Source organism: Pygoscelis adeliae, unplaced genomic scaffold (assembly GCF_000699105.1).
Source record: "Pygoscelis adeliae isolate BGI_AS28 unplaced genomic scaffold, ASM69910v1 Scaffold298, whole genome shotgun sequence".
In the NCBI taxonomy this organism is placed as follows: Eukaryota; Metazoa; Chordata; class Aves; order Sphenisciformes; family Spheniscidae; genus Pygoscelis; species Pygoscelis adeliae.
In genome coordinates, this window is record NW_008825303.1 from 2,946,861 (window position 1) to 2,961,272 (window position 14,412).

Here is a 14,412-nt window from a genome sequence, read left to right on the forward strand (position 1 = left end):
AAAGTTAAGAACAAAAAAAGATAAAGACAGAAGAACATAATATGCTTTAAGATTTTTTTTATTGCCTACATAAACTTTCTATATGAGTATTTGCATAGGCACAAATATACACTTGCACAGGGTATTTTTAGATATATTACTAAATAGTATTTAATATTTGGAGCTTTAGCTTTTGTCTGTGATTAATATTATTATTTCATATGTATAAACCAACATCACTGTGTCTAGTTCCTGCACACAGCACCACCAAGACCATTCTCTGAAATCACAGAAACAGGATTTTTTTTTTTACTAATTTGTGCTCCCTCTGCTGGCTTTAAATATGAAACTCTGCAGTGGGATAACTAAGGAATAATTTTTTAGCCATAGGCATACAGTAAAAATCACAGTCCATCACTTCATACCTGAAGAGCAGAATACAAACATAATGATTTTAAAAATCATTAAAGCCATTACATAATAATGTTGGGACTGCCTGTAACGATTAGCAATAATTTTAAACATGACAGATTTGGATCTAAAAACACTTCATATTGCTATAATTTTAAAGAGACTCGCCAAATATGATGACGTTCTTAAAAAGCCTATTAGTATATGTTAAACTCATGTTTCGCCTCTTCACGAAACATACATGTTGGGTGCCTTCCCACTGGCCCCTATGCCATATTACAGAATTACATCATAATTTTTTTTTTAATGTATCACATTAGAATGTAGCAGAACTGTAGTGTTCTGCTACAGATATTATTTAATCAGGATGTACCATTACTTAAATGCAACGTAACACAGTCTTAATATTATCTACTTACCACCTGATACAACCACCTTTGCACTAGTAAGCTCTGGTCGATCGCTTTTTGTCAACTTCTGCTCAATCCATTCAGACAGACCAACAGGCGGTGGAGGGGTTACTGCATTCATCAGATGAAGAAAAACATCCCCAAGAAAAAGGATAAAGCGTGTATTTTCAACCTTTTAAATTTGAGCTTAAACTTAATGCAAAAGTTCTTTCTATAACCAATTCTACCACAAGCTTTTAACTACTATCAGTAATTGCTCTGTGGCTCGAAGTTACAAGCCTCTTTCGTTAGTTGTGTTTCAGTAACCTATAGTACAACCTGCACTAAAATGAAGGTATGTAGTATAATACATTGATATCAACCCAGCATAATAAGTGTGGTTCTTATTAAGACAGGCGAACAAGCCAATTAAGTAGTGCAATGACAGTGCAATATGCTAATCTTAAGTATCAAGTACCGTTTGTTTCCTGACATCCACAGACGTTAGGAAATACAAGATGGGTCGGGGCAGGTGCTAAGCCACCCAGAAAAACATGAAGACTGGGACACACACAGAGCACGATACTAATGATTGCCTCTGCTGGATTTACAGCACAGTCATAAAAAGGCCCACAGTGAAAACCAGTAGAGGTCATCAAACACTGGAACAGGTTGCCCAGAGTGGTTGTGAAGTCTCCATCTGTGGGGATACTCAAAGCCTGACTGGACACAGTCCTGCGCAACCTGCTCCAGGGGGGATGGACTGGATCTCAAGAGGTCACTTCCAACCCCAACTATTTTGTGAATCTGTGACTGGACTTCTCTATTATCAAAGCTACACTGGCTTCATTAAAATAGTAATTTAAACTGATTTAGTTAAAACTGATTTAAAACAACAACTGGATGTTCCCAAATCAATTTAAACTGCTACTAATTTACCTAGACACTGTAATGACCTATCTCGATTGAAATACGGCCAATTAAACCAAAACTGCGGATAGCCAGCCACTTTTATTTTTGCTCAATCTTGCTTTGAAAACCAATCTGGCTATGCAAACAGCTGTAACTTTAAATAAGGAAAAGTTTCAAGACTGCGGTGGCAGAGGTTTAAGCAGTGAGTGAAACAGGCACAGATTTTGGCACAGACAACCTCCATTTCTGGTCAAAGAAAAAGTAGCAAGTGAGCAGATAATCCGTATCTTCCCTTACCAGAGATCACTAAAAAATGCAAGTACCCTTATCAAAAGCATAAAGCTAAGATTACGACAATCGGTTTGCTTTGACAAATACTTCCGCAAAACATCACCGTGCAGTGAGCAAAACTGACTCTATTACATGAAATGATGAAATACCGGAACAAATACTCACACTTTTCTAAACTGGCACTACCACCAGTTGTTGGTGCAGCCTCAAAAGAAGTTCCCCGTACGGTAAACACTTTAATCGCTTCATCACACTGCACAGTGCAAAGAATATTTCCTAAAAAAAGGGGTCACGTTATATTTTTAAAGAAGATAATATCAGGCATACTACGCTTTTTACAAAACAAATAAAATTAATATCAGAAACACATTAGCAGTTCTACTAGAATAGGCAACATTCAAACGTTACTTCCCAAAATTGCAGGTTTAGATGACTAAAACTTGAAACCTAGGCATTTAATAAATGTAGATTGCAAATATTTTATTTTACTTTTTAGCTCCATGTTTCTGAAGTATGGTAACAAATCCTCTATTTTTAAAGGATACAGAGCATTCAAATCACCTCTTATGAACGAGCTTTTAAATTTCAGAAGGGGTGGGGGGGGGAACCCCAACTTTGAAAGTGTCATTCTTAAACATAAAAAGTGTCTATAATTCAAAGTAGATCTTTTATCCTGTTGCATGAATTCATCAGAACAGAAGACAATGAGGCCTGCCCCAAGTATCTGTGGGATTATGTTTCTCTCAATAATAAAAGGTATTTACTTCACACTGGTGGCTGCAGGGAACACTAAAAGAGAAAAATGCTGCAACACCAGCTATTCATAAACAAAGTAATTGTGAAACTGTGAATTACTGGGAAGCAACTTAAAAGTGCAACACAAAACCACATTCTGGTAGTGTAACTCAAAATGTAATACCACGTTGATACATGTGGTACAATCTTGTACAGCAAAATTAAGAAACACAGGCTAACGAGCTCATATCTAAATTAAAACACAGTGTCAGACAAGCATTAGAGAAACAAGACTGAAAAAAGAATTGCAAATTAAGTCAGTTAAATATTATAAATAATTAGTTCAATGTCTTCGTAATTAGGAAAAATAACCCTGTGGTATCGTAAATCAGAACTAATGCTAGTCATATTAAATAAAGCTGGACAATTAACTTAATGTCTTACATTCTACAAAATCTGATCAGAAGTACATTAACAAAGAAATGCAGTACGTATAAAGGAGATCACCAAATTCTATTAAAGTGATAGACTTGGTTTCTAACTGATAGTACCAAAGTTGTTGGGATTACTTGCTTTCTCATACATGGTGCATCAAGTCCATCCCCAGTTTCATTTTTAGGAATCACAGCAATTCAGATTGTAAAGTGAAAATTCCTATCATATTCCAAGGTTCTAACAACAGGATTATGTAGAAAAGTTATCAGTATTGGGTCCTTTATTGCACAAATACCACATACCTTTTGTGATTACCCACCTGCATAGATAGTTCTCACAAAAGTGTCTGGTGACTTAATTTCAATAATGTCAGAAACAGGGGCAACATCAAGTTTGCCAGCCACTCTGGGAATAAGATTCTAGAAGTTAAAGATGAAAAGTTAGCAAAGTAAATGCTAAGTAAAATGCACGTGGTCAGTAAAAGAACGCTTGCTGTCCTGATTTTAACTTCATATAATGCTGGCTGTAAGTAAAAAGGCACATACAACTGTTAAAAGATTTTTGCAGGGCATTGTAGCTTTAGCAGCCAAATAAAATCCCATTATTGTAATAACATTAGACATTTTATGAGACTTACCGTAAGTAAACCCTTAATTCAATATCTTGAATTAGGAGGCTTATTTGCTTCAATAGTTTAAAACTGAATATAGATGCAGTTCACTCAGAAAATTGACAATTATGGATTGCTGAGCTCTTAGCACTTCAAGAAAAAAAAAAAGCATTTTTGGAAGCTAGTTACCAGAGAGAATAGGAAAAAAACCCTGCACTCTCCCCCCAAAAGCCAAAAAATTATTATTTTAAAAATTAGTATTGTAATATATATTCTCCTGCTCCGAAATTGACTCTAGAAAGTTACTTAGCACTTTTAGGAATGGGAAGGACGATAAAAAGAGCAACATAAATCATGAAGAAATTAATGATAGCAAGAGCTTCGCTTGCTTTTTGTCCCCCTCCTAATCTGGTACAACACAAAGGGCCCAGTTCTGAAATCTTTACTCACATTAAGCACTCAAAAATGGAAGCGTAAGCTTTAAAGCAAAAGCTATTAACCTTTACTAAGACACTGCAGATCAAAAATAAAAAGAAAAAATAAAATAAAAAACCCTAAGACTTAAGGTATGTAAAGATTTCTCTTAGGAAAATTACAAGTATATGGAATGGTATTGACTGGAAGTGAAAGTAGTCAGATGGAAGGCTGATGTCATTATTCATCCTACATCGGCAAGATCTCTGAAGTATCCTTTTTCTGTAATTTAGCTGCACCACAACGTTGACCAAATTGTTACTACTGAGGCTCTCCGCATACTTAAAAAACCCACGCCTTAAAAAACAAGTTTTGAAAAAAAAAACATCTTGGCTAGGACTTGGATTTGTGTTATTTATATATATTTACAGACATTTCAATTTACATGACTTACATCATAGATGAAATTCCCCCCCTCCAAAAAAAAATTGCTTCCAATAGGTCTGCACACTTTCCTTTCAAGATGCAAAGCATATCTTTTTCATCTCAATTTACTGTACTTTTCCTCACAATTTTCATAATGCTTTCAGATCACTTAATTGATTTTGTGTTATTGTACATTTTGCCTCGTGCACATAGAACTAGCTGGTTACCACTAAATATTTCTTCTACACGAAGAAAGTCCTACAGTCTGTCCAAGTCAGCCCGTAATAAAACTCAGACACGAATCGGTGTTTCTAACTAATGACCTCTTAAGCGAACTACTGTAACGTTTTTTGAAAACTCAAAACTGCCCATGGCTGACCTCTCTCAGGCATTTGATTCACGCTCTTACATACAACAGGGTCTCTCTCTTTCCAACAAGAAATTTTTGACGCACTTCTACCTACTTACCTTCCCAAAGGCAGATGCTCCAGCGCAAATGTGGGTGTAATTAAATTTTTTATGAGTTTCCAAAATCAAGGGAGTCAGCTCCTCTGAGGATAAAAATACATTGCTCAAAATTTACAACTATCTTATTTTCAATTGCAAATATAAATACCATTTCTTTTGTCAATAGATAAGAGCAACTCTCACCTGCTAAAAATCCCTTGTATACATCGTGCTGAGCCACTAGAACTTTTACCACACCCTGCACTTTGCTGAGTTCTTGTGCTACCTATGATTACAAATGAATTATTATTAGTTTGTATTATAACAGACACCACAAACAAATAACAAGAGAATCCCTGCTGCAAAGAGCTCATAGCCTATAGATTACTTAAAACTGGAACACAAAAGTGTGTGAATTTCAAAATCAGAACAAACCTGATGAAACAAAATGCAGATCTTCTGACTCACAGCATAGTGCCTTCTGGGATAATGAAAATGAATTTTGTGAATAAGAAAACAAAGCAAATCAAACACAGGAAAGCTTGCCTCCTGTATGCAGGATTACACAATGATCTCAGGATTTACTACAACAGCCGATAACAACCACACACGAGGATTATTGCTCAGTATTCTGATACAATCATCAAGAAACCAATCCTACTTTCTTTTAAACTGGTCAATACCTACCGCACAAGCATACAATGCAAATACAAATGTACAGCGATGTTACGATCTTTGTCCAAATTTTAGGAGCAATCCTTTGTTTGCAGCTGACTCTGCCTACTGATGTGATATATACTTTCAATTCTAGATTTATGCAGTTTTTCCTTTAAATATGCAGAAGCGAAGTTTAAATGATAAAAGGGTTGTTGCAGATCAGAGAGAAGAGGACTGACAGCAGTGTCTGGAGACCACATGCATCATCCCAGAACTAGCACAGTTTTACTGAGTTTGCCGAGTATCAGTTTACCCTCAAAATTAACAAGAGGAAATAAATAAAAATTCGTAATAGCTGCTACAGAATATCTGTTTGAGTAACTGGCTTTTTTGTCCTATCAATACAGATTCTTACAAAGAAACTTAACGCCAAACCTTCATTTTTTGTAAAGCACTTTTTCCCAGCATGACATACATTGCCAAATAGACACCATATACTTAGTATCAAAAAACAAATAAACAAAACATTCCCAATCATTTTTCTACAATGCAAGTGCCAAAGAATAAGGAAACTCAAAGACAGACATATCAGGCAATTTTTTTTTTTTTTCTTTTTTTTTTCCATTTTCTTGATCTAGATAAATATTTGCTTCCAGGTCTCCACCTCAAACACCTCAGTTTAGAATAGCCACTTACGTTTCTCCACCTATTTGTGAATTAGCTGCCATAAGTACGCCTTCCTGCATGAGATACTACATATTGCTTTCAGAATAACAATTCATAAACAATAGCCTAGTATGAAAAATATTAGGCATAATTATTTGTACTTTTACTGTTGACACAAGAGTATATCATGCTGGAATAAAAGTGTCACTAATGTACTAACTATATTGTCTCTAGATTTTGCACATAAAAATCAAACTAACAATACAACAGCTAACATACAAGAAACTTTTTTTAGACCTGAGCTATATGATAAAGTCAAGAAGACCTATTTGTCACCGTTGTGTTTCATTTCTGCTGGTTTCCATTGGAATAAGTGCAAGCTTCTTTTCAAGTTCTTAGCACTGCAATATTTGTCTTTCAAACTCTACAGGGAAATACTGTTTTAAAAGTTAATTGTCTTTTAGTCCTATAAAAATTTGCTTGCTTAAGCTTGTAACAACTGATATTGATACTCTCCCTTGTGAAATGAAATCATACCCATATTTTCACTTCAGAAGAGAAGCAGTTCAAGTGCAGGACATTTCCGACAGATTAGCAATTCCTGGCACAGTTCCTCTTCACTACAGATTATTTACCAGGCTGACCAAGATGCTACCAAGTACTATTTCACTGCATTCATTATTTCATTCATATTTTCATATGAAAATAGCACTTCCTACCTTGTCACAGCTGGTACCAGCTACTAAACAAGAAACTTCACCTCCAAGACGTTTTGCCGCAGTGATAGTATTTAGTGTAATGGGTGTAAGAGTCTCATTGTTGTGTTCTGCTATAACTAACGTACTCTGAAACCTCCGGAGCAGCGATGCCTTTAAAGAAAGAAAGAGAGACAGAGGAGTTTGGTACTTAGCATTTAAGTAAAAACTGTTCCTAAGAGCACCCAAGACTTTACAGAAAGTTATCAATTACACAAACTGTAAAACACAGCTGTCAAACAAAACAGGCTAAATCTAGGTAATTTTTATTAAGTAGGCAGAATACATAAGGTGTTAAAAAAAAGTATAAACTTGCTTGACTTCAGCATAACATGCTGTGTTTAAACTAAAACCTCCAGAGGAAAGTATTTTCTTAATACTGAACAGTATTAAGAAAAACATTTTAATACATTACATTCAAGCTCAGTTGATCAACTTAACTACCTTAAAGAGTGAAGATTAGACCAGCAAGACTAAGACACAAGGAAATCAAGGGTAGCATATAAGTATTTATTTATTGTTTTTTGGGGGTTGCTGTTTTGGTTTGGGGTTTTGGGGGTTTTTTTACTATACTTTTTAGCCAAAATCTAGCTACAGAACACACTTTTTTAATTAGTTATGTATAAAGGCAAAATTGTATGCAGTGGCAGGAAGACAATTATGCAGCAAGGGCTCACAGCCTGAAAACACGCTAATAGAACTGTTGGTAAGCATCAGGTTCATTTTTTTTCTGTTTTCCTTTAAGACATTTGACACTTGACCACTTAGTCTACCACCACAATTTAATGGTCCTTAAATAACAATTTTGACCAATTCACCATCCACACACAGATTTTAACTTCTAAAGCAAAAATGAAAGAAAAAAAGAGGGGGAAAAAAAAAAAAAGGCAAAGAATTGCCATGAAACCAGACCAAAATATTCTAAGCTCTGAGGCCTTCCTCTCTAATTTTCAGGTGAACCTGGAAAAAGCGTTATTCCTCCAAGACTAATACCAGGGTGTGGAAAGAGTTTGAGGTGGGAACGGGAATATTATCCTTCACATCTTTGTTTATCCTACATAAAGCCTAAATCAAGACTCGAGTTACAATCAATGTAATACGGAACACATGGAAAACAATATATTCATTAATATGAACAAGGAACAAATACTAACACAACGCTAAAGACTGCACAGCCAAATACTACTTTTTTTACACAAATATTCTGACCCCATCTCCCCTCACGCCAAATACGCACTTACCCACCACTTAAACTAGAAAAAAAAGCTTCAGAAAAATCTGAGAGGCTAAAATTTGGATATAGACTTCAACCACACAAAGCCTACCAAGATGCTAAACTGCACACAGAGAAAGCAAATCCCGAGGACTTCCCTGAAGCTAATCACAGTGTAAAAATATAAAATACAAAAACAAGTTTTTGCAGAATCAGGATCGTAATTTGTCATTTTGATTAAAACAATAAGGATTCTTGTAAAAGTGCTCTGCATCTCATCTTTTATGCTTAAGGTTACTTGTTATGATTAAAGATTCTAAGATTGTTTGAAGCCAATTGTCAGTAACAAAATATTTATTGCCAGTATAGATCAGACACCATATTTTTGATTGTTTCATACATCTGCAATAAAAGTTATGAGATTTTAGTCACCGTTTGAAGAATAAATCCATGCTTTTGTGGCAAAAAGCCCACTTCTCCAATGATTTATAGTTGTGTTGCAGGGTAAAGTGGACCGTGCTCCTGAAAGATTCTGAAGTTTTCAAATTTCCAAAGGGAGCTGCATGCATTTTAAACACGCACTTAATTCTGACTATATTATGATCTTTTCCCTAAATAAGTACTGCACCACCAGAGGAGCTCTATATCATTCTGTCAACCGATTCTAGAATAAACTGAGAAATATTTTTTTTAGGCAAAAAGAATAAGAGCAATGGATGTTGCTTGAGGAGACTGGGTATTACAGCATTAACTAGGTATTATTTCTAAACCGATAATCCCACATTTTATATTTGTGGGAACTGCACACCAGAAGGTCACTTTATGCCTACATGCATCACATTTCTGAACACAAACACAAGACCAAATTTAAAATAAATTACAAGTCACATTTTAGATCTTGGGTAAAAATCCTGGATGACAAATAAGATTGTCTGAGTCTGAATTTTAATATACTAACACACATAGATTTTTTTTTTAAATAAACAAAACAAAAACAAACTGACTTTTGCTTGTTATAATAAAGATTCTGCAGTAAAACCAGAGGGTAATTCATCCAGTCACACACGATCCTGAAAACTGAGAATCTGCAATGAGTCAATGAAGAGGACAGGTAGTTATTTTGATGAAGTAACTTGCCCAGCTGCATGTGTGTGAGAACAGCCCATTATTTCACTGACATAATTTCTCCACCTGTACTTGGGCAGGACGTCTAGCTTCAAGCCTAGATAAAATAGGAAGGTTGAGTACAAACCTAACCAGCTGACAGCAAGGATAAGAAGCACAAGAAATAAGACACACAGAACAACCAAACTATTGAAAACAATGCCTTGAGAGGGAACCGCACTCAGAGCTTGTGCCACAGAAGGTCCCTGGTGAAAACCAAGCTCTGGAAAATCAGGCTACCCAAAGAAATCAATTACAGCTAAACACCCTACAAACTTGGGCGATCGAGTGGCTTTCTCAAGCACGCCAGTAGATTATGATCACATCTGCCAGCAACCAGTAGAACTGGAAATTTATTTCACCTAGGTTTAGACATAAATTGAAGCTAGGCACCTATATTCCCTCTGCAGCAGAAACGTCTACATTTCCTCTCTGGTAGAAACTCCAGACAGTGATTCAGTTTATACCAAAACAAACATTTATGAAGGGAAACTGTCTGGAGTTTCCAACTCCCCCCCCTCCCTCCCCAGCATTTACTGTGGAGCAAACCTGGCCTCCGACTTCCAGATGTCTAGAAGTTGGTAAGATGGCCCTAGGTGTGCGGTATATATCAATTAAGCCACTTGCAAAGTACCAAAGGATTCACTGAATCTATCATCTCAAGTTTCCCCAAAGCATCTTTTTGCTCCCCACCCGAGAAACCCGGCAATGTTTTCCAAACAGAACGTGAAAAATTTAAGCATAATATCTGAATATCTAGACTTCAGACAAATTAACTGAGACTACTCACTGCTACTGTCCTGGCCAAATGTTAGAAATCTGGACACGCCCAGTACACGTGCACAGATAAACCCCACGCATGAGGCCAGCACCCCATACATCCAAAGCACTCATTCAATTTGCGCAAGTGATCTGCTCTTCACAGCAACACCAATGCAAACCGAGCATATGTTGGTCTTCCAGCACATAGACAGGTCACCTGAACAGCACGCAAGCAGGCCCAGCACTTCTTAAATGTGTATTTGCTGCCTATATGCTACAAAACGTACGTATTAACAGCTGGAAAATCCCAGACAAAAGCGTTGTAAATCTTTGCTTGCTGCTTGGTGAGACTGGCGAGCAGACAGGTATCGCTGGCCTCTACAGTCAATAGTCAATAGCTAACTGCCTGCAGCCTGAACCAAGGACGCTCGTTGTAATGCAGCAATTATGAAATTGGCTCTGGAAGTAACACACGTGGCAGGCACAGGAACAAAAGATGGGACGGCTAAAAAGTCTTTCCAGAAACGCAAGAGCTCCAGCAGGTGTATTCTACACGGCCCCACACTCCAAATACGCAGGAAGGTAAAACAGGCTGTTAGGAACTTCACCCAGGAACGTGAAGTTTGCCTCCCAACCTCTTCAGAGGAACTGCCGGAAGTTTTGGGAACTAAACCGAAATAGAAATTCACAAGGCAAAAGCACCTAACAACTGGATCCACCAAGGTATCTCTAAAGCTGATTTTCTTAGCTGTAAAAGCAAACTGGCCAGAAATTAAAATTTTAAAACTGCTTAGCAGGAACTATGTATCCCACAGAAACCCACTACCACTGGGCAAAATTCCCCAAGAGCTGACTCCAGGAACTAGGAATTGGGGTATTACTAGAGAGAACAGCTACATTCCTATACAACAAAACAATGCCTAGTTCTATTAATAGACAGTCTTGTAGCTGCAAAACTTTAAAAAAAAAAAAGAAAAAGAAAAAGAGTATTTGGGAAACTCAGGGAGAGGAGGGAGCTCTAGCAATGAAGCTTACACTTCTCCTAGAACCTCTGTACAGATCTGGCTACAGAAGAGGTCTAGGCGACAGCTATTTAACTCCAGGAAACGCTAACTAGAAAGACAACACTAACGGCACCTGAACTGAAAATGAGCTATAATTGCAGCAAAGAACAGCAAAAGAAATAAAGAAAACACCTATAAAAAGGATTTATTTAGGAATCACAATAAAGACTTAAAATTAAAAAGGAATTGAAGCAGCAATAGAAAGATGTAATACAGAAGAAACTTTTCCAGGTATATCCCATGCAAACCATTAATAAAATCAAAGCAACAAAGCTGTTTTGAAATACAGACACTACTGAAAGTGAACTCAAGATAGATGAACACATTTAAAAAGTTAATAGCCTGAGCTTATCAATGACAATTGAAGGCTATATACAAAGTATTCCCTAAGACTACAAATGTAGCCCAGTACTTTCTGAGTAAGGTGTGTTTCAGGCTATTAAACCTATTTATCTGAACTCCCTCAGGCTAAAAAACAAAAAGAAACCCACACATGCATCATGAGATATATATGACTGAAATAAAGTCCACCATTTTCAGAAACACCATGAAATTGAAAGCTCTGAACAAATTAAAGGAACTCAAAGACTCAACAGCTGTGAAAACTGGGTCCCCCCAAAACACTGTAAAGACAAAATAAGAGAACCCGTTCAACATCACTAAAAATTAAGCAAGTGACACTTCACTTTATTCAAAAGCTATGATATGGTAAAATACTACGCTACAAAGTGAGAAAGAAAACCTGAGAGTTAAGGCCACTTTCACCTGAAGATCCCCAACAGCTTCATAAGAACATGCCTATTATTTTGTTTAAGGCAACTCTAAAGCATCTCTTGCCCCCAAAAAAACATACTGCAGAAGCAAATGCAACTTCTATTCTATCTGGACCTTTACAACAACAGCAGAACCCTGAAATACTATACAAAGCAAAACAGTTTTCTTAAGAAACAGAGCGCCACAATGTCCTTCACTCTTTCACTCTATGGCTGGAGTTTTTTTGAGGGAGCGTGGAGGTAGAAGTGAGGGAGACCAAGAGATTTATTTATGACTTGAAACAGTCAAGACTAGCACTGCTTGCCCTTCACGAATATCCTTAGGGATACATTCTAACTTCAACACAAGCTGAATGACAACTGGATACAAAATTAAAGGCACTGGTATTATACCCACCTGCAATCAACTTGGTCCCAAGCTGCTGTGTAATGTCATGTAAGAAGAAAAAAGAAAAAAAAAACCCCAACATTGTGAATAGGCAAAAAGGCAGACACTTGCTTATCTGATAAAAACGATAAAAGAACAGAGAATGTTAAGGGAATACGTTATCTGTTTGTTGTTTTATAAAGGTAGGAATGTGCGACCTCAAAATGCCCCTTCACTAAAAGTCTGCAAGACAATCCTGACGATCACAATTTCCTATCATTACAGGTTTGGAAGGGACCTCAAGAGCTCATTCAAAGCCACCCTCCATCAGATGCTAAGCAACCATATCTATGTTATTTCCAACATATCTGTCTAGCTTATTGTTAGTGTGTTTCAATGATGAAGGCTCCTAGGCAACGTATTCCAAAAACTTACTATCCTTTCAACTAGAAAGGATTTCTTAATGTCTGCCTTAACTCTTTGTAGCTATCTTAAATAGCTTTCTTGCAGTTTAAGCCAACTGTTATTGCTTTATCATCCACGGACCGGTGAAATAGCTTATTCCCATCTCTGCACCAATTTTTTGTGCACTTGCAGTTTCATATTTCTCCTCAGTCCTCCCATCTTTAAGTTATACAACTACAACCTTTCCTTGTTGCTCATACTTTACAGGTCTCTTGCATCCCGTTTTTCTCTAGACTTGATTCACTCTTGAACTGCATGGGTGTTAGCAGTGCTGAACTGGAGTTTGCTTCGCTTCTCTTGCAGACTACATTGTCACCCACACACTGAAGAGGCACACAATGTTTTATTGGCTTTATTTTATAAATTTATGAGTTTAGATGCATATGGCTGAAAAACAAGGAGCTGACCTCATGTTTCCAGGACATGAAACTGAATTGTGCAGCGATCATGAGACTAAAGTATTATTTACACGGCAGTACCGTATGTTCCAGGAGCTCCAGAGACCAAGACCTTTGCTCTGGAAAGCCTACAGCCCAACAATAACTGAACGATGTCCGTGATTACAAGTTATAATTTTTAGATTGACTAAGTCATGTATGTCCTGGTCTACTTTTGCTCTTCTTTAGGCCATTCTTAGTACCTGAAACCGATTAATATAGCCATAATTCCTATTTTAGCGCTGTACAGAACTGTAATACCTGTAAAAGCCTTGGAGAGCTCAAAAAGAAACTTGCGAGATTTAAAGCTCTTTTAGAAGGGTTATTTACACACAGTTCTAGTGGAGGGAGTGTCTCCTAGTGCATGCTATGAGACCAAACAGATATTCAGGGTCATTTTGTGAATCATCTACTCCAACTAACCTTGAGTTCACCTAGTCGTTAAATTTGGTAACATAGCCACCATGACACATCAAGCAGCAAACGGCCTCCAAAAGCCCAGCACTCTTCCCAGCTGAGCAATATGAAGGTCAATATGGAAAAGCAACAAGTGTTTCACATTAGCTCCGGTCCACAGATTGAGATGGTTAAAGCAATCACACTTCTGCACAGCAGAGTTCATGTGACCGAGAAAGGCTGTATTAAACCTCTCAAAACCCCAGGAAGCCTCTCCATGAGCCACAGGTTTCTTTCTAACGTTGTCAGAGTTTGCAATAACAAACGCCAAGAGTCTTTTCCAGCTGTAAGGAAAAGCGCTCGGGTTCCTCAGCTAGTCCTGTACGAGGGTGGATGAGAGCAGGCACTCCCAGAAATTTGGGACTTCCCTTCCGACTACGCTAGCTCTTCACACGGGACAACAATCCTCAACTCTTGCCTGCGGCGAACACTGGAAAGGCCTTCTTCAACAGCCGGCATCCCCTCAGAAACTTTACTTTTAACAGCTCACGGTGTGGAAGAAAAGCGGAGTCCAGCGGGGGAGCTCGCCCCCCGGACACCCCCTCGGCCACCGCTGCCGGGCGGGCCGACGCCGGAGCTCGGCC

The 14,412-nt window shown here is 37.6% G+C and overlaps 1 protein-coding gene across 1 annotated transcript in view; it reads right to left on the reverse strand.

Annotated features, from left to right (window-relative positions):
* The window catches only part of ETFA (electron-transfer-flavoprotein, alpha polypeptide), a 34,835-nt gene that overhangs the window by 18,290 nt on the left and 2,133 nt on the right, over positions 1-14,412 (reverse strand). Inside the window, exons 3-8 of the mRNA XM_009330111.1 lie at positions 7,092-7,241; positions 5,254-5,335; positions 5,071-5,153; positions 3,472-3,571; positions 2,148-2,258; positions 810-911 (exon numbers count right to left, since the gene is read on the reverse strand). Coding sequence (XP_009328386.1) covers positions 810-911; positions 2,148-2,258; positions 3,472-3,571; positions 5,071-5,153; positions 5,254-5,335; positions 7,092-7,241 — 628 coding nt within the window. The remainder of the gene's footprint in view (positions 1-809; positions 912-2,147; positions 2,259-3,471; positions 3,572-5,070; positions 5,154-5,253; positions 5,336-7,091; positions 7,242-14,412) is intronic.